General features: G+C 44.6%; 1 protein-coding gene across 3 annotated transcripts in view; it reads right to left on the bottom strand.

Moving 5' to 3' along the window:
- RBFOX2 (RNA binding fox-1 homolog 2) overlaps positions 1-20052 on the bottom strand; it is a 165640-nt gene that overhangs the window by 56053 nt on the left and 89535 nt on the right. For all 3 annotated transcript variants that reach the window (XM_054279241.1, XM_054279222.1, XM_054279231.1), the window contains exon 3: positions 99-323. In XM_054279241.1, coding sequence (XP_054135216.1) covers positions 99-323 — 225 coding nt within the window. The remainder of the gene's footprint in view (positions 1-98; positions 324-20052) is intronic.

Here is a 20052-nt window from a genome sequence, read left to right as displayed (position 1 = left end):
CTGCTGGCTTGCTGCACACTTGAGAAACAGCAATCTAATCAGTGGCTGCCTCTCCCCAAAGCAGTGCGCCGCTCTGGCTGGGCACCCTGTGCACTTACTGCAAGAGATCCGTTCTGCGTGCTGGCCGTGTTCGTGCTCTGCTCCCCATGCGGCTGCGTGCTTCCGTAGAGCGTCAGATTGTGCTCGCTGGTCTGGCCTGCATAGTCCTGAGTGTGTGGCACCCCATACTCTGTGGGAATTCCATTCTGTGGGGGTGGTGGAAATGGGATTGTGGTGAATGGCTGCACCATTGCATCAGGAGTTGCTGATGGCTCCTGGTTACCCTTAAGAAAGGAAAAAGGAGAAAACAGCTTTATACTACAGAAGATAGATCAAAACATCAGCCTGAGAGACAACACACACGTTCATGAGAATATCCCACCCACCGTCACCATAGTATTCCACAGTCTTCTATTATCTCTCCTATCAAAAAGCACATGCCTTGCTCCTCTGAGCCATGACACTGTTTTCTTAATCTTTTCAGGGCAATTTTCTTGCTACTGGGTGGCATATAGCGAACAAATTACAGGGTTTGCAGATTGCATACCCCTGTGATCTCACACAAAGCTTTACACACAGTAAGGTATTATTTCAGAAGAGGGAAGAGGCACTCACACATTGGAACAGAGAAGAAAACAGAGAAGAACAGGGTATCTCAACACCCCTAGAAGTACCATAACTGGGTCCATCTCCTCCAGCCTGACCCCTCATTGCTCACAAGCAACCCCATAAGCAAGCACACCAAGTGGTTCAAAGCACACCTCTCTGTTATGTTACAGTGATAAAAAGTACAGTTTTTAAAATCCATCTGCAGGAGCCCCCTCCTTTGCCCTGACAGCACTGCATACACAGCACAGGTATCTGTTGCTGGAATATCCCATTTGCTTCTTGCTGGCCATGCAGGAGACACCAAAGAGCTGTAGGAAAACAAGCTGAGATCGCAAGCCAGCCACACAGTCACTCTTTCCCAATCCTGAGCATCTCTACAATCACTCAAGGCACTAATTACCCACTCCTGCCTCAGCTTAGGGTATCCCACAGAGACCTCTTGCATAGTGGACTTCTTAGAAGCTTTTAGCGCTGTCTTAGATATAGCTAACACCAATCAGATGACACAGAAACAAAGAACTGACCATGCAAAAGATACCCCCAGAAGACAATAAAAATGCTACCCCCACCATGTCAGAAATCCACACGAAGGAAACAAAAAAGCATGCAGCCCTACAGCCTCTGCAGGGATCTCACCTAGGGGGGAGCTGCATTCAGCCACCTGGGGTGAAGGAGAACAGCCTTGACATTGAAGCCCAACCCTGGGAAGCCCAGGCTGCTGCACTGCTCCTACTGCTTTCACCGCCGCAGCAGAAAAAAAATCCACAGAAAAGATTTATGATAGGAGGGCTGTTTGATTTATGTGCATGTCAACAGACTAATCCTGATTTTAAATTTTGGCTGCTGTTCCAGCCCTGGGTCCTCCCCCACAAAGCCTGGAGGTGCTCGAGGCTATTCTGACACCAGCATGCTTAAATCAATGGAGTAAAAGCGAAACAGACCTTGTCCCGTGGATAGGAAAGGCAGAGTGGGAATTACCAAGCAGCCTTTCAGCAGAGAGCATGCAGGGGCTGACGGACCTCCAAAGAAGCCGGACAAACCTTTCAGTCCCTTTATCAGCCTACCTGCAGCTTTCCCTTCCGGGCGGAGGAAACAATGATAAACGCAGTGCACCTCCAGCCAGCACCAGGTCATTCAGACACTGGCTGAATCCCAAATCTGCTCTGACATTAGTCTATCTGGTCTGCCTCCCCTGGGGGCCACGTGGCCACGCGCTCCTGCAGCTGGGGAGAAGGAGAGGGAAGGGCATTCAATACCACTTAGCAGAGCCGAGCTGCAGCCTTGGCCCGTGCTGAAGAAGGAACGGTTTCAAGTCCAGCCTTGCTGCCTGCAGGAACACAAACTCCGCAGCCTTATCTGAGAATGAAGAATTCAGGGGAGCATGCCAGCCGTGGCCAGTGCTCAGCTCCTTGCACGCACTCCCCCAAGCACTTGCAGCCCTGCGTCGCGTGCTCGCAGCTCTGCAGAGGTTTTTCACGCACCAAGCACATTTTCTGAAAGCAGGACAGGATTTTTGTTTCCCCCTCAAAAAAGGAGGGCAGCCCCACCAGCCCTCCAGTTCTGCTCATTCCTTTGCTATTCTCAGCTTCAAAGCAAGCCACTTCTGACTCAAACTAATCCATCACCAAGATCTGCAGAGCGAGTTCTAAAGCAGGAGGCAGGACAGAGAGAACGACGGCCATCCCACTGCAAACCAGGTATCAGGAATCCTACTGCTCACCTGCTCAGACCATTCATCCCCTGACATGACAGCTCCATTCTGTCCACGTACTGTCTCCTTTCCCAGCTCTTCTGTTTACAGTATTTCATTGCATTTGATGGTCTGCATTCTTCCCTACAGCCCACCTTGTTTGCCCCCCTTTCTGACGTTTCCAATAGGAGCTAAATAGGAAACTGACTTTTTCTTTTCAATGAAAGATTTTTCCACAGGAAAAATGGAGGAGCAGAAACCATTACCAGTCTTCTTAGAACAAGTTAGATTTCCAAGCCAGCAGCATGCCAGGTCAGAGGAAGAGAATGCTGATTAGCCCCAAACAAAATCTATTCTGCCATTATGTCAACAGTGCAGGGCTGTTCCCCAAAGGACATAGTCCAGCATTCTGCACAACCTCACTCTTAGACTCTTTAAAATGCCAGCCCAGGAACCTTATATAATCTTATTTCCAATGTTTTTCCCCCTCAGTTAATACTGTTCCTTCCAGTTTAAATGCATTTCAACCTTTTAATTATTTTCTCTCCTTTCTTCAATTATCTATCTATAAATGTTTGAAGGATGAAAAATACTTTCTCTCTCCTCTGTTGCTTGTGGCATTTTGATAACACATATTTAGTTTGAGTTTAATCACACCTCTCAAGCCAAAATATCCTGGTAACTTTATTTATTACTTCTCTCTGACCTTCCTAAGACTTTTCAAAGAAGGATTTCTGGGGCAGAATAAAATGTTTTTAATACCATTGTCACTCCTCCACTCCTCAAATCAACATGCAAAAATCATATTTTTTATTACAAATGCATCCTTCATTTAATGTCTCAGGTTATCTAGAGATCTATCATTATTATATTTGTCCAGGTTTCATCATGCCATGGAGTATCTGTATCTCAAATTATTTTTCTCTTGATATGATTATGGACATATTTCCCGTCTGATTCTTTTTTTGTCATTTTAATTTCCTTTGATGCTTTAGAATTACTTTTTTCCCCTGTTTCCACTAGCGTCAACAGAAAAGGACTCCTGATGAGATCTCTGCAGGTTTCACAGCATACTGATATCCTCCAAACCCAGAGGAGATTCTACCTCTTCTGTTATTCTACCAAATTTCAACATTTACACAACACTTCATATTTTCAAGAGGTAACACAGAACACACAGACACACAGATCCCATTAATCTTCAAATACAGAACCTGAATTCCTTTCCCTACTTCTAAACCACCATGTAAAATTCTGCATTTAGGGGTGTTGCTTGTCACACTTCACAGGAGGTAGAGAGAGAATGGAGAAATCCTCACATTTCCAGGTAAAGGAAAGTATCTTGTCTATCCAATCTTGACATACCTCACTGCATTGCCAGCCCTGCCTGTTTAAGCTCATGAAGATGTCTTAAAAATTTACTCAAATGCAACAAGAAACCCAGATAATCATGTCCAAGAGCAGTCACCAGCCCCAAACTTACACAAGGATGCCACCACAGGACTAGGAAAATCTGGGTGCAGCTCCCCACAAAAACTACTACCATCTTAAACTTCTGTGATGGTATGAAGTTAGTTTTAATCCATGTTCAAGAGCAGACAGACACCTCTCTTGGCCACAATGCATCAGGCTGGCAGTCTCCAGGAGGTGAGTGTGAGGGACATTTGGTTGCAGGAATAATTTTGGCAGTTCCAGATGAACTGATTAGCTCTGCCAGTTTGTGCTGCCATGCACCAGCCATGATAACTGCCACCCCATGCTCAAACTGGGAAAGGCTGTTCAGTGCCAGTGAAACAGTGCAATTAACACAGACTTCTTAAAAACAAAACAAAACAAAAAAACCCAAAACAAAACACCAAACCACACTTCAGTATGATATATGTTGACCTATAGTTCAAAGTAAAGCCATAATTCCTGTGTTTTCTATTCCTTCTGATGCTCTGTTCCCAAAGAAATCATTCATTCACATCAGGTAGGAATTCAAAGCAGCTGTCCCCTTGCAAAATCTTGGTATCTGATTTGTGAGCAAGCCCTCAGGGCACAAGAAGGATATGGTTACCCATCTGGGCTCTGCTTTCAGGCCCCTATTCTCAGCCCTACAAAGGTCCAGTCATGTCCTTGCAAGTGCCAACTTTCTTCCCTAAGTCAGGGGTTTCCCTACACAGATCAGTACAAATTGATCCCACATTTTGTTTAAAAAACAAATTAGCTAAAGCAGTGAAAAAATCCCTAATGGGGACACATTTCTAAGAGCTTATGCAGCTTTAAGTTAATTAATGAACTTTGCAGCTCCAAGCTAAGCGGAGGAACGATGAGTAACCGATGAGTAACTGCACGTGGCGATACCTTGTGGAAGGGTGGGAGCTGGGGACGACAACTCAACAAGGAGCAATGTGGTTCAGCAAATGTGACACAGGATGAATTCTTTCAGCAGACAGCAGGTGGTGATCCAAGATCACGGCACTGGAGCGCAAAGAGCAAACACCAGAAATGCACACAAAGGCCTCCTGCTTCCATAAAACTGTCAAAGATCAGTCTGTTCTGTGAAGGAGTGGTTTTGTTTTCCTCATCAGAGAAATGGGTGTAAGTAGAGGGATATGAAAGGAGTCTTATAGCAATGCAACTCCAGATCTCTTTTGCTATGCCATAATATGCATAGATAGAAAACCTTAACCAGCCAAATAAAAATTACACTCCTGGTAAAGCTAAGCTAGTAAAATTTCTGTATAGATGTGGCAAACTGCCATAAGGTAACTGGTCTGTGTTATCCATAACCCTACTGTGAGTCATCAGCATCACACAAAGGTGCAGGGAAATGGTACAGCATATAAACATCAAACAATCTCTTAAAAATGCCTTTGAACTCTGCTAACCCCCAAATCACTGGGATGTGGGTATAAGCCTATTAGTGGAATGGGGTTTCTAATACATACGTCTTCACTGAACTAATTTTATGAATCCTCAAAGCAACTGACTTGCAGCTAACAGAGGCAATTAACCTGTTTGTGAAGACCAGAGTTCCAGGCTACAACTGTTTGCTCTCTGCACCAACCTAATCCCTTCTGTAAACAGCAAAAATGTTTGGAGCTGGGATCTGAAGAGCCTGTCAGGAACCTGGAGCTGCTGCCCACCCTCAGCTCTCTGTAAGAACGGGATCCTGCTGAGTGAAGGGAATGCAGGGACCATGCTGTCCCTCCTAGAAGAGAGGTCACAGCTTCCTTTCAGGGATGCAAACATCACACATGCAAAGCACTGCTCCCTGGCTGTACAAAGACAAGAGAGAAAGGGCTTGCCATACAAGGCTGCTGCTTAGGAGCATGAGAATAATCAATTAATTAATAATGGGCTGTGTTCCACCCCCCTCCCCTTCTCATAGATCAACAAAAAAGCTGCTGTAGGAGGGTCTCTTTGCCAGCCCCTTCCAAAACAGTCTCCCTTCCCAGTTCTCAGCTGCAGCTTCAGAGGGGCTCTGGCTGGAGCTGCCACCATCCCCCCTCCAGCTGTGCACTCCTGCCCTCTCTCCCCTGCCAGCCTGCCCACCACCGAGCCCTTTCAGCACATATCCCAGGAAAAAAATTACTCACTTTTTATTGCCAGGTTAGTTTTGTTCCCAGTTAAGAGCGCTGAAACAGCTTGGCAAGGAGCTGGAGGAGAACCAGAGCCAGAAAGGACAGGGGGTGGAGAAGCTGGGGAGGGAAGGGCCATGGGCATCAGCACTTGGATGAGCTCAGGCTGCCAGGGAGCTGCAGTCTCCAGCCTGCATTAACCCTCTTCTCAGGCAATCCCACACTTTGCCTGCTGATAACAAATGTATCAACGAGCTAATGGGAACGGATACAAAGCAGCAGGAGCGATGCTCCCCACATGCACCAGGAATTCCCAGGTCAGTCCAGCATTATCCCTTGCCCAAAAACCACAGGCTGGGGCATTCATTACACCAAAGACAGATTCCACCCTACACTGGTGGCCCTCACAGCACACAGAACCTACACCTGGGTTTTTAAAACTCTGCTTTTACTCTTGAGGGCCACGAAGATACTCAAACACAAGACAAAGTGATGTACAGAATGCTCAAGTGATGGCTTTCCAACATCCGAGACACCCCAAAACAGTGATTTGGCCACACCAACCCTTCAGGTGCTCACAAACATGATACAAGCTCTCTATTCCAAAATGCAGCAATAACACTTCCTCCATTGTGGCCATCTCATTACAGATTAGCTTTGAATGGGAAGAGTGGGTAAAATGCCTACAGAATAGAAATCTGGGGGTGAAAAGGATAAGTACAAAGCATATAACCATCCTTCATCTTTGTACAAACCCCTTCCTGGATTCAGAGGGGTATGTGACCCTAACCTGACACCCACTCTCCACACTACAAAGGCATTTCTGTAACTCCAGAGAGCAAGACTGACATGCCTGTGTGTCTGGGACACAGACTGATAAAATCAACACTCTTTCTTGGTGTGGGTTGATCATAAAAGCACCTTGAAGAGGATCACAGTAATAAGGGGTTTTGTATTTCATCTGCACATCTGGAGCCTAATCTTCATTTGATCTATGGCACACTGTGGTAATAGAAAAGGATGCTGGTTTTTGACTCTACTGTCATGGGCATGAGAGCAATTCCTCCTGAATCCTCCCAAAGACAAACTCTAAACCTAGGTAGTTCTGGAAACATCTGCTGGAATTTTATGGCAGTTTTGTTAAAATAAAGGGAAGTTAAGTTCATGGGTACACTTTTAAAAATTTAAATCAGATGTGATCACTCAGGAAATGCCTTTTCCACTGGGTTAAGTTAAGCCTCAATAAGCTAATCTTGCACCAGTCAAAAAAAAAAAAAAATCTAACAAGAGATTCCTGCACTCACACTTGCACCTAGCTAACCATTTAAAGGCATGTCTCCTTCAACTTCCTGGTGCAAGCTTGCACTAGATTATCTAATCTTGCCCTTCCTAGATATGTAAAGCAAGGGAAGAACAAGTTATCTTCCAATACACACTCTATCATTCCAGGCCACCAAAAAGTGTTCTGTAAAATAAAGCAGCTGGCCTTGGCCTTTTTTTTTTTTCAATGTGTTTAAGAACATGTTTATGGAAAAGAAGTTCAAGCCCCCTTTTGTAGGAAAGGATAAAAGAAAATTATAGTCTTATCTTACTGTTATACACAGGAAGCACTCACTCATCCCCATGCTATCATCACTTCCAGTAATGGCCAACTTTTGCTCTACCCCTATGCACAAACACAGGCTCTCATGCACACTTGGTAAGATGCCCTCGGGCAACCTGCAAAGAGGCTTCCTGTTGGGTACAACCAAGGCTTTAGAGTTACCCAACATTAATAAGGCCTAGGGCCACATCTACTTACCAGCCTCAAATGTACCCTTCAGATTTTAAAAAGCCCTGATTTCTGCTCCTGAAATCTACATTATTCCCCGCTAAAAAAAAAACAAGTAAATTAAATGTTACTGGCACAAAAGCATCCCACCAAATGCTTTCAATCCAGTCATGCTCTCTGGGGTTGATTAGAGAGAATTGTGCTTTGAGAGACATCAGGGTCCCAACATCTGTTTGCATTCCGTATTAGGAATTAAACTACCTCTGAGAATTACTGGGGAGAAGGGGATAAGGATGGAGAACAAAGGAAAAAGTCACCAGGATGGATACATCCTCAGCAATTTAAGAGAAAAGCTCAGGCTCAATTTTTTGGTCCTTTGGACCAGATTGGTCCTTTAGCACCTACCCTGGTTGTTCTTCTCAGCTCTGCAACTTTCCAAGTGACTATTTTCCACTCAACATGCATAGTCAAACATTCTTAAGGAAAAAAAAGATTTCCATAAGATGACTAGCTTTCAACAAATCAGCACGAAAATAATGTCTCAAAATACTACGAATCAAGTCCTTCATAATCCAGCAAGCACCGAGGGTGGTACAAGCATGTCCCATACAAGAGAGATTACTCTCCTGTCAGGCAAAAACAGCTAAGTTCTTTCTCTGGGACCAGAATTGAAATGAGTCACAGCTAAGGAAGAGTGTGCTGCAGATGTGTCACGTATGTTTAATCCAAGCTAGCTGCCATCAGCTATTCAGCAGATTAGCAAACCAATCACACTCTCCTTTGCATGACTGTGGATCCTCTCTCAGGGAAGCAGCAGAAACCTGAGGCCAGTCATGGGGAAGGAACGGGTAACTGCTTTTCAGGAGAGGTCCACGGTTGCAGCAGGATATCTGGGCACTATGTGATACTTTTGATGGCACAGAGGACCTGCATGTGCTGGTTTTTCTTTTTTCTGCCTTACTCCAGAGACTGCTAACCAACAGTTACCGGTGCTCCTTAGAAAAAGACGGGCTACAGCACATGGAAATATAACAGGGAAGAAAATACCACCTGGTCCCACAGTATCTCTTGACCAGGTTGGCAAGGTAGTGCCACGGTTACCGTCTCCTCAGCTAATTCTGCAATCAGATTGCTCAGTTCAAACAGCTTTGTTTCAAGGCAGAGAGTAACTCACCAGCTTATGTATTTCAGAAAACCAGTATCTGCTTCTCCAACCCCAATCAAGGACCTAGCTGGACAGATAAGCAATTTTTCATCACGTCTCTGCTCTGCAAATGGACTATTGCTCTGCATCTGCAAGTACATCTTGCAGATCTCAGTGAGCGTGGAGAGTTACTCCTGCAACCTCAAGAACTCAGATGGCTTTCCTGAATGTTTAAATCCTCATGAAGCTCACTCAGCCCTTTAGAGAGATTTGTATCTACTTTAGTGACAAGGATTTCTCAAAGCCCTCGCTATGTAACACAGCTATCTGCAATAGACACTTCCAGATCTCTCTATATTTCCAGTGCTCTTCTAGGAAGGATTTGGAAGCTCACTGTTGGTATCAGGCTTTCTGTCCTTCTCTTCCCTGCTGTGAAGGCAATGAGCTGAAGGAAGTAGTGAGCTGTGCAGAGGGGCTGCTCTGAGCTGACCTGGCTCCTGGAGGAAGGACAAACCTCCAAGCCCTGTCAGGCAGCTTCACACACACTGGCCCCTTCAATTCCCCAGATTTCAGCAGACAGCAGGGAAGTCTTCCCGCCTGCCTGCACTAACTCCAGCACCACACAGAAAAAAAGCAGCCCTACCTCTGCTGCCAGAGCAGGAGGAGGAAAAAGGGAGAAAGCGCCGGGAAGGGGAGAACACATCTGGAATCAATTGGAGAGCGCTGAATGCCTTGGAAAGAACTGCAGAGCTGGCAGAAACCATAGCGAGGAGCCGCGTGTTCGGACGTGACTCTGCAGCAAAGGTGCAGAACGAGACGTATGCAGCATATTTAAACACAAAACCAGAGCTCCTCTTGAGGCTCTGGGGCTCTTTTCATGCAAGCAGCTAAACAGCTCAGCCCTGTCATATTTTCACTGCCACTGGCCTATCACGGGCATGCTCAGAATTCAGTACAGAAGACAGGAGATGAGATGAGGCAAAGGGGACCCATCTGTGACTCGAGTACCAGGACTCAGTCACGCAGCAACAACATTATATCAAGCTGCTCTCAGGGTGCAGGGCGGAGGAAGTCTGTGACTGACTTGGCACACATTTCAGAACAGAAATTTGACGGTTTAAAAACACAGATTTCTTCCCACAGTTACTTTCCATTCCAGCATTCTCCTATCTCTTGCTAGTCATTTGTTCCAAGAGTAGTTTTCCATTTTCAAAGGAGCCTCCACTGTGTGTCCTGGAAAGCAGAGGCTCTGGAAAGGAGCAGAGAGCCATAGAGATGCAACTCACCAGCGCAGAAGCCTGGTACAGAGAGTGACTACAGTTTTCAGATATATTACCAACCTGAGCGTGTGGGAAGCATTCCTACTTGGGTATGTGGCCTTGGCCAGACAAAAAATAAGATCTATGCTTCATTTTGCAAATTTTAAAAATGGAATTTAAAAATTCAGAAAGGAACATGAAAGAGCTACATAAATGACCCCAAGATTGGAAAAAGCCACATGGCTGCACACTGAAAACCTTGAAAAGCCCAATTTATTTTGCTTATGAAAAAAAAAGTGATAACTGATTATTTTATTAAAGTATATTAATTGTGAGGAACAAAGTAGATGCTAATAATATTTAATCTAATGAAAAAAGTCATCAAGAAAACCAATAGCCAAAAGCTGAGTCTGATAAATTCAGCCCTGATAAAAGACACCATTTCATTTTGTTTACTGATTTCTAAATGACAGTCATTAAGTCAGCTGGTAAGAAGAACTCAGTCTTTTCAATCTTTTCTGGATTTTGTGCTGAAAACATTACATCACCCAAAACAGAGGTACCTGAGTGAGACATAACGGCCTACAATGCAGGTACAGCCAGAAGAGACAACCTAAAGCCAGATCTGTACAACAAATATCCTGGAAAGCTAAAAAGAACTGGTGGAAGTCAATGCACATAAATTAAAGCTGATTAAACGAAGCACTATACACATTTATAAGCATAATAACCTCACGGAGAGGAACAAGCTGTTGAAAAGCATAGGTGCAGTTCAGTGTACCACCTAATATGACAAACTACCAGCTGACCTTGGAATCGGGGGCTGCTCTTCCCCTCCCCAGCTGTTGTGAGATCCAGTCACACCACAACCACTGCCAGAAAATTAATCCAAACAACAGTCATCTGTTTGGTCATAAACTCAACTGTCTCGCTCTGGATCTGCTTAAGCACAATGCCCAAAGCAGTGAGGAGGCTGAGCATATGGCTGGGGCACAGAGACAGGGGGACTGTTCTTCTCACAGCAGCCCACAGTTACACTACATTAAGTGCAACTTTGAAATGCACCTGAAAGCCACTTCATCCCAGAGCAAGAGGCTGGATGGACATTTAGCATATGCCATTGCCATTACCTGCTTCACTTGTACTTAACTTCTAAAGCGTCCCCACATAAGCCAGCATAAAGCTGGTTCATACACAGTGAATTTGTCGAGTATCTGAGGAAAAATTTTCCCATTGTTACAAAATCCTTTTAAAGCCTCTTTTCCCCAGGCCTTTCAGCTAATGTATGCTTACCACATTCCTGCTGTAACCATGAACCAGTATAGACTTCTTCCCTGCACAGGCCACCTGCACAGCTCATAGGCAAAGCTCAAGGTGAGCAGCACATCTGACCACCTTTCAAGTGCCTCTTCCTGGACTGGGTATCACTAAAGCAGCTCCTGCAGCACCCACGCTCAGCAGCACCATTGGAAACCTGCTGCTCCCTTGCCACCACATCAATGCCCTGGGACACATGAAGCATGTGCTGGTTTAACAGTAGGCAACATGCAAAATATTCACATTAAACTACTGTTTATCACTGGCAGTCTTACTTTTAAACTGCTCAATTTTACTGAAGCTAAATCGATAAGTCTTAAAAGCTAAATTGATATAAGAGCATCTCATGTCAGGGCATGTCTGTCAGCATCTGCAGCTCCCATAATATATTACTGCGTGAGTTCCCGGTAAACTGACCCCTCCACAATTCTCAGCAGATCCCCACCTTCCACAGCCAAGTGCATTAAAGGTTCTTTTTCTCCCGCCTCCTTGCAACACCTACAGAAACACTAAAGCACAGGCTATGCAAAACTTAAACCCTTAAACCCAAGCCAGTTGGTTTGCCCTTCTGTACATCCCCTTTCACACTCACAGTGTCAGGCTAAACAAAGCCCCTCACTCCAGGATACAGGCCTGGAAAAAAAAGCATTAGCATCTGGCAACCAAGAGCAGCACCCAGCATACGGGCCTGAGAGCAAATACAAGTCTCTGGCACGAAGGGGAAACACTGGGACATATGCCTGAGTGCTCCTGTCAATCTTGCAGTGGGGGAATGCCCGATTTTTTTTTTCAAATATATTTTTATCATATTACTGAAAGGAAATGCCAGGGACTGCTGTGGCCCCTGTCCCTTGAGGCTCCACTGCTGCCATCAGGCTGCACTGCCTTTGCAGCAATGAATATTTAAACAGGGCAATAAATATTTCAGAGCACATTCATCCCAATAAGAAGTCTACTACCATAAGAGAGATGAGACAACCACACAGGGCTGGGGCCACTCCCTCTTCTGCCCCTCTGGCTCCCACACTGCCTGCCCTTCCTTGGCCCTACTTCCCTCCAGCCCTCAACAGGCACCTGACAGCCTCAAATATTCATGAGCACAGTTCCAGTTACTTTCCAAACAAGCAAAAACACCTGTGAAAAAAGTAACGAGGTGCTCTCTTTCCACAGAGGTGCAGAACACAGCTAGATCATGCTCTGCTTTCATCTCTCCTGGGGTTTCTGGCTCTTGGGCGCTCATACTCGGGAAGAAAATAATTTGCTTGAAGACCCCACAGGGTCTTAAATATTTAAATATTGCACCTTAAAAGAGAAAAAATCCTAACATCACCAAACCCAAAGCTCAACCAGCACCTGGTCGAGAAACAGTATGTGACAATCTGTTCTTACTCCCCATAACTCTCTCCCTCAATTTCAGCAGCGCATTTATTCAGGCATTTCTCGGGTATGAGCAGCTCCACTAGCCTCTCAGTGGGATGCTAACAGACATACACAGCTTGGCCATCACTGGCACAACTAAAATCAGCTAGAAATCAAGTTTAGGATGTAACAGAAAACCCATTCATTTACTCAGCTATCACCTGCTTGTCATTCATGTACCAGGGACTATTTTGACTATGACAGTGATAAAAGCTTTGGGTTCATAAGTAGGACCTTAGTTATGCTCTCACCTCTAAGCTCCTTGGTCCTTAAAGATAATTTCAGGGGGTAACTAATACATAAAATCACATATAAAGACATTTATTGAGGATCAAATTTGTAGGGCCATGAAACCATGCAACCAGACTCAAAAATTATCTTTTGTAGCAGCTTCCACTGCGTATCTACCTAGATTCAAAAGACCTAAGATATTTGCTGCTCACAGAGCATATGGACAAGGCTTCAGAGAACAAACACACCTACTCTGAGTGAAAGGAAGCCAAAAAGACACCCTCACAAACAGCAACCAAAGGGTTACCCTGAATGACAGACACAAGCTAGTCTGCCCGGGCTAACTGAGCTACACCATGACATCTCCTTTCCAGGTAAAAGCTTTAATTAACAGCATACAGGAAAAGAGTAATCTCTGCATTTACTGGCACCCATGGACCATCCCTTAAATGACGATGGTAACGAAACCACAATCACAATGTGTCACATGCTGCCAAAGGTGCCTCTGGGCTGCACAAGAAGACACTCTTCATACCTGGATCCTGGCCCAGCTCAAGGTACAAGCTGGGCACCAAATGGCTCTGCCCTGCCATGGCTTGGGCACAGCAGGGAGCGTGCAAGGGTATGCGACAACTCAGCAAGGTCTGCAGATGCAGTCTTGGATTAAACTGCTAAATTCCCCTGCAGTCTCATTTCAGCTGCTTTCAGACCTTTGAAGGAGAACAGCCGGGTCTGTGCTATGCGCAGGAAGGGCCCTGCAGCACTCTGAGTGAGTTTTCTACCGCAAGCCAGAGCTCCTGCTATTTCCTCCTTGGTTCTCATAGCCAAGGGAACACACCAAGGCAACCCCCAAGTGCTGAGCAGCGTTCTTGGGATGGCCAGTTTCCTATTAATGAAATTCTCTCATCCTCCTGCTCTGTGGCACGAAATGGCTCCAAAGTGAAGTACTGAACCATCAAACAGCAAAGACTCCTTCCAGACAGCATTACAAGGAAGAGCACCTGCCTACTGGTAGGTGGGTCAATCATCCACCACCACCCTCTGTCCCTTCTGCTCCTCAAAGAGCAGCAGCATCCCTTGGTCAAGACCGGCCATCAGCCACGCCACCAAAAAGATGCTGTTTACATTAAAAGCATAAAATAGCAGTCACAGCAGTGTAATTCAGAGACTGACAACAATCCTGCTGCTTTGCCAGCGGTGAGTCCTGGGATTTTATATCTCTGCTTCTAACTACCACCCCAGCTGTCCTTCATATATCACTGAAACGAAAGGATCATCAGAAGTCAGATGCAACCTGGCCCAAAAAACACCTTGTACTTTCCTATCTTTTTAAAAGACCTCATACATAGAGAAAGGAAAACATCTTGGAAGATGAGCAAATTACCTCACCAAGTAATTTAGAGCAGGAGCCACCATTTTACAGCAGACATCAAAATAATGAGCACTCCTCTGCTGACTGTGCAGCTCCGTGTTATTCCCATGATGGGCTGCATACCCAGCAGCATGTTAAACACGGAAAAAACCAGCATCTGATCCCACTCAAGAATAAAAAAATACATTCTTGATACCATACAAGAAGTGTTAGAAAGGAAAACAACATTTAATTCTGTGGCTCCTGAGGACCTCTCATGACTCAGAAAATAAATGCAAACAGATGAAAAAGTTAATTTGGATCATATCAGCTTCACTGGCATGCAAAGGGCAGAGCAGGCACCCTGGGGAGAGGGAGGGAAAGATTTGCCATAGATCAGGTTACTATCGCTGACAACTGACCTAAAACCCCACAAGATTTGACCAGACCCTACCCATCTTCTAAATTTTCAAAGGAGCTACCGCCTCCTTTAAGAGATACAATGTGTGAAACATGTAACACCGAGGTCGGGGAGGAAGGAGATCCTGCAGCACAAGTATGTAAGTGGTCCAGATAATAATCCTCACCACATTAAGAATGAGCCAAATTAACTGAAACAAGAACAAAGTGAATTGTTCTTTTGAAGATGTAGAATTTTCAATGCAAAGCAATGAGGACATAAGGAACCAGAATAATTTCTCCAGAGTCTGAGGCTACTGCATGGAACAGACAGGCAGCTGCTCTGCCCTAAAAAGATGCTCCTTGAAAACAGACATCCATCTGCAACTCAACACACTCCGCTTGGGAATTGAGAGACCCAGCTTGCTGTATGGGCTCCATGGTCTCATTCCCTGGATGGGCCAGCACAGCCCACAGACATCACTGTCAAACCTGAGAAATGTTCTTCAGCATCAGCCCTCAACACTCGCTTTTAACTCAACCTCATTTGATGGGATCTGAACTGCCCATCATCACAAACTGAGCTTTACTTCTGTCCTATTAAATTTTTAGGAAGTGTTTCTGCTCAAAAGTGGCCAACAACATGAGTAGTAGCCCATAGTAGCCAATATATTCATTATTAACAGAAGTGTCCTTGATTTGTTAGGCCTTCAACATCCACTAGATGATTCACAGGAAGACTAATACATCTGGAAAACTTCCTTCAAATTCTTTGCAATCAAAATTACCCTTTTAGCTTCCTCTTGCATGTTTAGGACATAAAGCCTTTTCAGAATTTCAGTATTTGGCACCACAGGGCACAAGGACCACTTCCATTTTACAGCCATGGTTGATGGTCATAAAGGTTTGGTGCTCTGCTTCTGCTGGGTACTACCATCATCACACCTAATCAACAGATTCACCTCCATGCACTTCTGCAAGAGCAGGGCCACCACAGCTGACCTCACATGAGGGCACAGGAGCAGCTCACACAGGCACAGTAATCCCCTGGCAGAAATTTGGGGCAGACACAGCTGAAGGCAATTCCTGAACCACTTCACAGCTGAGCTCTTGAAGATGTCCCTGCTCATTTCAGAGGGGTTGGACTAGATAACCTTTAAAGATCTCTTCCAACCCAAATCATCCTATGATTTTAAGGTTTTATGATTGGCTACAGGAACACTCTTCTGCTAGGATTGTCTGAACAGTAGCCAGGAGGCTCATCACAACTCTGCATTTAAACCATGTCACTGGATCTCAGAATAATTATGTAGTGACACACAGAGCCTCACAGCTAACCTAGAGGCCTACTACACTTTTGAAAGCCACTGCAGCCCTCTACAAACACCCTAGAAGAATGAAATTCATCTTCCTGTATGCTCTTCCAAAACATTAGCAAATTCCTATTACTCAGTTCTAGCTATTCTTCTTCTCTGTGTTACAAATAACACAGCTCAAAGTTTCCTACCCACCCACTGGGAAAAAAAAAAAAAAAAAAGCCACTGGCTCTCTATACAGTTCTGCTTTAAGAAGAGGTCTGTTTGGGAGATGTGTTCTTGGCCATGTCAGCTGCTAAGCAGGACCCAGCCACTGATCAGGCAGGGAGGCTTGGAGCTGGCAGGCAGGAGGGCCAGGCAGGCACGGACCTGAACGGAGACACTCGGGTCTGCAGCCTTCAGTGCAGCTTTCTCCTGACTTCTGCGCAACGTTTGCAGTAACTCCTGCAGCTCACTGTCAAAACCAATTAAGAGTACTCCTAACAAAAACCAAAAAACGTTCCTGAGAAATCACAGTTGAGCTGAAAGGGACAGTGAAGTCACCGCCTTTCTCACCACCTCACAGCAGGGCTTGTTAGAAGACCTTCATTTTGTCTGGGGCCAAAGTCACCATCAGGCTGCTCAAAGCTACAGTTTCAGACTCGATGGAGAACAAGGATCATGGATCTTTAATCTGCTTAAACCCGATTTAGATTCATCTCATTGAATAAGAAAAAGTATTCAGAAGTTTCGCTTTCTGATGAAGCACTGAGATCTCCACAGTATTTTTTCCACCCTTCAGAAGTCCATGTTCCCAGATAAATTCACTCTCACACCCTTGCAGCATTTTGATCAAAAGAGGCTTTGAAGGGCTAGAGTCCCTCACAAAAATTCTCTTAGGATGAAGATTTGCAACTGGCTTTGGATGACCTAAATTCTTTCCGCCACTAAGAGAGTCAGCCCCTCCTTGACTACAGCACCTCATCAGTCACACTTGGTGTATTCACAGTCTGTCACCCATGTCCCTGTGAAGGACACACGGAGCAAGGAACTGTCCAAAGTTCTCACCACAGCCTTCAGTCACCACCTTCCTCATTCCTCTATCTCACCATACTACACTCTTTCCCACAGATTGGCTCCATCACACAGTCTAACATGACTCTGAAAAAGTATTTACACCTCCCCAACCAAACTCATATAAAAGGGACTCCTGGAACTACTTTGCCTCCCTTTCCCACTGCTTCAAGATAGAATGCTTCATCCTGGAACAGGGTGGAAGCAGACCTGAGAAAGGATTTGCAAAGCCAATGTAGCAGCGTTAAATAGCATCACGCACAAAGAAAAGCAAAAGAGAAAGCTAAAGCAAACAAATCTGCATTAAATATTTGAGCACAAAGCAAAGCTAACACAGCACAATATCTTATAGTCAGCCAACAAATTGATTAATTCACTAATTTCACCAAATTAACATGCTATTCCTCCTATACCTCCTGATTCAGGCTGGAAGGATCCTTTTTAAGTTTAGATAGATTTAAAACTATGACTGTTGAAACTGAAATCCTTTCACTTGCTGCCCTATTTATCTCAACCACATTTTATAAAGCAGGAAGGAACACACACTGCAAAAACAAAAGACTTTCATACTCCTGCTCTCTAATATTCTGAAGTACTTTGCATAATGGTTCAGTTTTGATAACCTCCTTTCATATGATGCCATAGCAAAAATGAGAAAAGCTACAAAGAACAACAAATCAAATTAATGGTTTCACTCTTCATGGAGGGCACACCAGACAAAGGAGGACTAGTACTATCTAAGAAATCCAAACTCCTCTCCAAGGCATTTTTAAATCAATCTTTTAAAGTAATTCAAAGCAGGTTTTGCTATAAAGACTGGAGGGAGAGCATAGCCCTAGATAAGAAGCTTCAGTGAGACCCGATAGGTGAATGATGGTCTATGCACTGCGTAGGTCAAACTCTGATTATCTACATCTTGGCTAATCAAAAGCAATTATCTGAAAGTCAAATATGCCCTCCAAGTCAGGTAACTCATGGAGACAGGACTTATATACAGCACACAGAAATCCTAAACTCCACAGGACCTCAACTGCAGACACTATGAATTTTAAGCAGGATAACCGGGAGGACAGTTCAGAGGGTTTTAACCATACTCAAGACTCCAAGCCTGAGGGCAGACTTCAGAAGCTAGAAAGATTACCCTTGCAATTACTTGGACATTTTTGGTGTACCCATGCACCCTCAGATTACAGGCTACTTGGAGTGCAATTCCAGTTAGGTATTTAGAGACTACTTGGGGTAAAAATCTCCATTACAGGCAGGGCTGGCAAAGCCAGGCTGTTTACTTCCCATTGTAGGACCCAATGTTCAGTTGTTAAAATTCCAAGATACCATTCAAACTGAATTTTTTTTCATGCTATCTGCAAATGATTTTGGAGTTGGTGACTTCTTTTGTTACTTAAGCCATAGCAACCCAACCCAAGAAAAAAGTAGGGGGCATATTTTGTCTTGTTTATGATTAAGAGAGGAGGAAACCACCACATATGCTTTGAAAAGTCTAGAAGAACTTATTACTTACACAAAAATTTGCATTTCAGGAATCTATATTTAGATCACCAAAATCTGACCAACATTATAACAAAAGTACGGAAAATTACAGTGGCTGTCTTACATTTAATCAATCTCCCAGTAAAGCTATATGCAATGGTCAAAAAAGGCTAGAACACAGAAAAGAAAGAAGTAACAGTACGCAAAACCTGCCAGAAATGAAAGAACCAATCCCTTCTTTATATTTCTCACAGAAAGAACAAATTGTGGCAACAAGCTTTATGTTAGAGAAAGACTCAGAAAGGCCAGCAGTGACATTGCAAATACTTTTTTTAAGGCAGGTTACTTGTCATCAGGAATAGTTTAGATACTGTTTATTCTAACAGAAACAGAGATGCTCTTATGGGTGGCTGGTAGTGCCCCTTGCACCCCATGGTCTGTGATTTCATGCTCTCATTTGGACATCATCCTCAGCTTCACAGGAGATACTAGCCAGGTCAGATCTAGGTCTGGAGATCACTGACAGCAGGGAAATTATCCACCTCCAGTACTTTGCACCATCTCCTTTGCAGGGATGATGTAACATAAAGGAGCAGTTACCCACCTCAAATCCAAAAAAACCAAGAAACAGGCCTGTAAGTACAGCAGGAGAAAATTAAATTGAGACAAGAAGCCTGAGCACTATCAGCACAGGCAGTGACAGGGAGCAAAGAGACAGAACAGACAAGTATAACTGCAATAGGAACAGAAAAGGCAAACTAAATGAGGAATGAAGGGAGTGGGTGGAGAGTTAAAAAAGCCTATGACAAGGAGAATATAGTGAGGACAGGGAGGAGGAGGAAGAAAAGCAAAGAATTAGCAGGTCTAAAAATCAGCTGAGAAGGAGCTGAAGGGATCAAAGTAAAGTAGTCGTCTGGCAAAACAGGAGGGCACGTAACTGGAGAGGAATGGAGGCTGGGAGAGTATGGATATGGTATGGCTTGTATGGGACAAGCTACTGACCAGGGATCATGGGGAGAAGGTGAGAGGAAGAAGCGCCCATCTGTCCTCCAGTGACGAAGGGCAGAGGTGAGACAGGAGAGGTCACACAGGGGTGGAAGAGAGGGCAAAATGTGCATACCAGTGCAGACCCCCAAAGCCTAAACCAGAGTCTAATATTGCAAAACGTCACAATTCCTCTGCTGCCAGCAAATACACAAAACCAACTGGCAAACACAGATCAAGCTGGTCTGCACAGAAAATGACAGCTAATTACACAGTCAGTCAAAGTGGCAGAGGTCTGTGGGCTGTATCTGGGACGGCCAACTCTGCCACTGATAACTTGCAGGGGTCATCATGGTGCCACATACACTGAAGCTGGTGGGGACAGTTAGAGGGTTGTCTGTTTTTTCTTTTCTTTC

Source organism: Melozone crissalis, unplaced genomic scaffold (genome assembly GCF_028551555.1).
Source record: "Melozone crissalis strain CALT ecotype California unplaced genomic scaffold, PUWL_Pcris_2 ptg000004l_1, whole genome shotgun sequence".
Lineage (NCBI taxonomy): Eukaryota > Metazoa > Chordata > Aves > Passeriformes > Passerellidae > Melozone > Melozone crissalis.
Note: the sequence above shows the minus strand (reverse complement) of the source record. Positions and strands in the feature narration are given on the sequence as shown.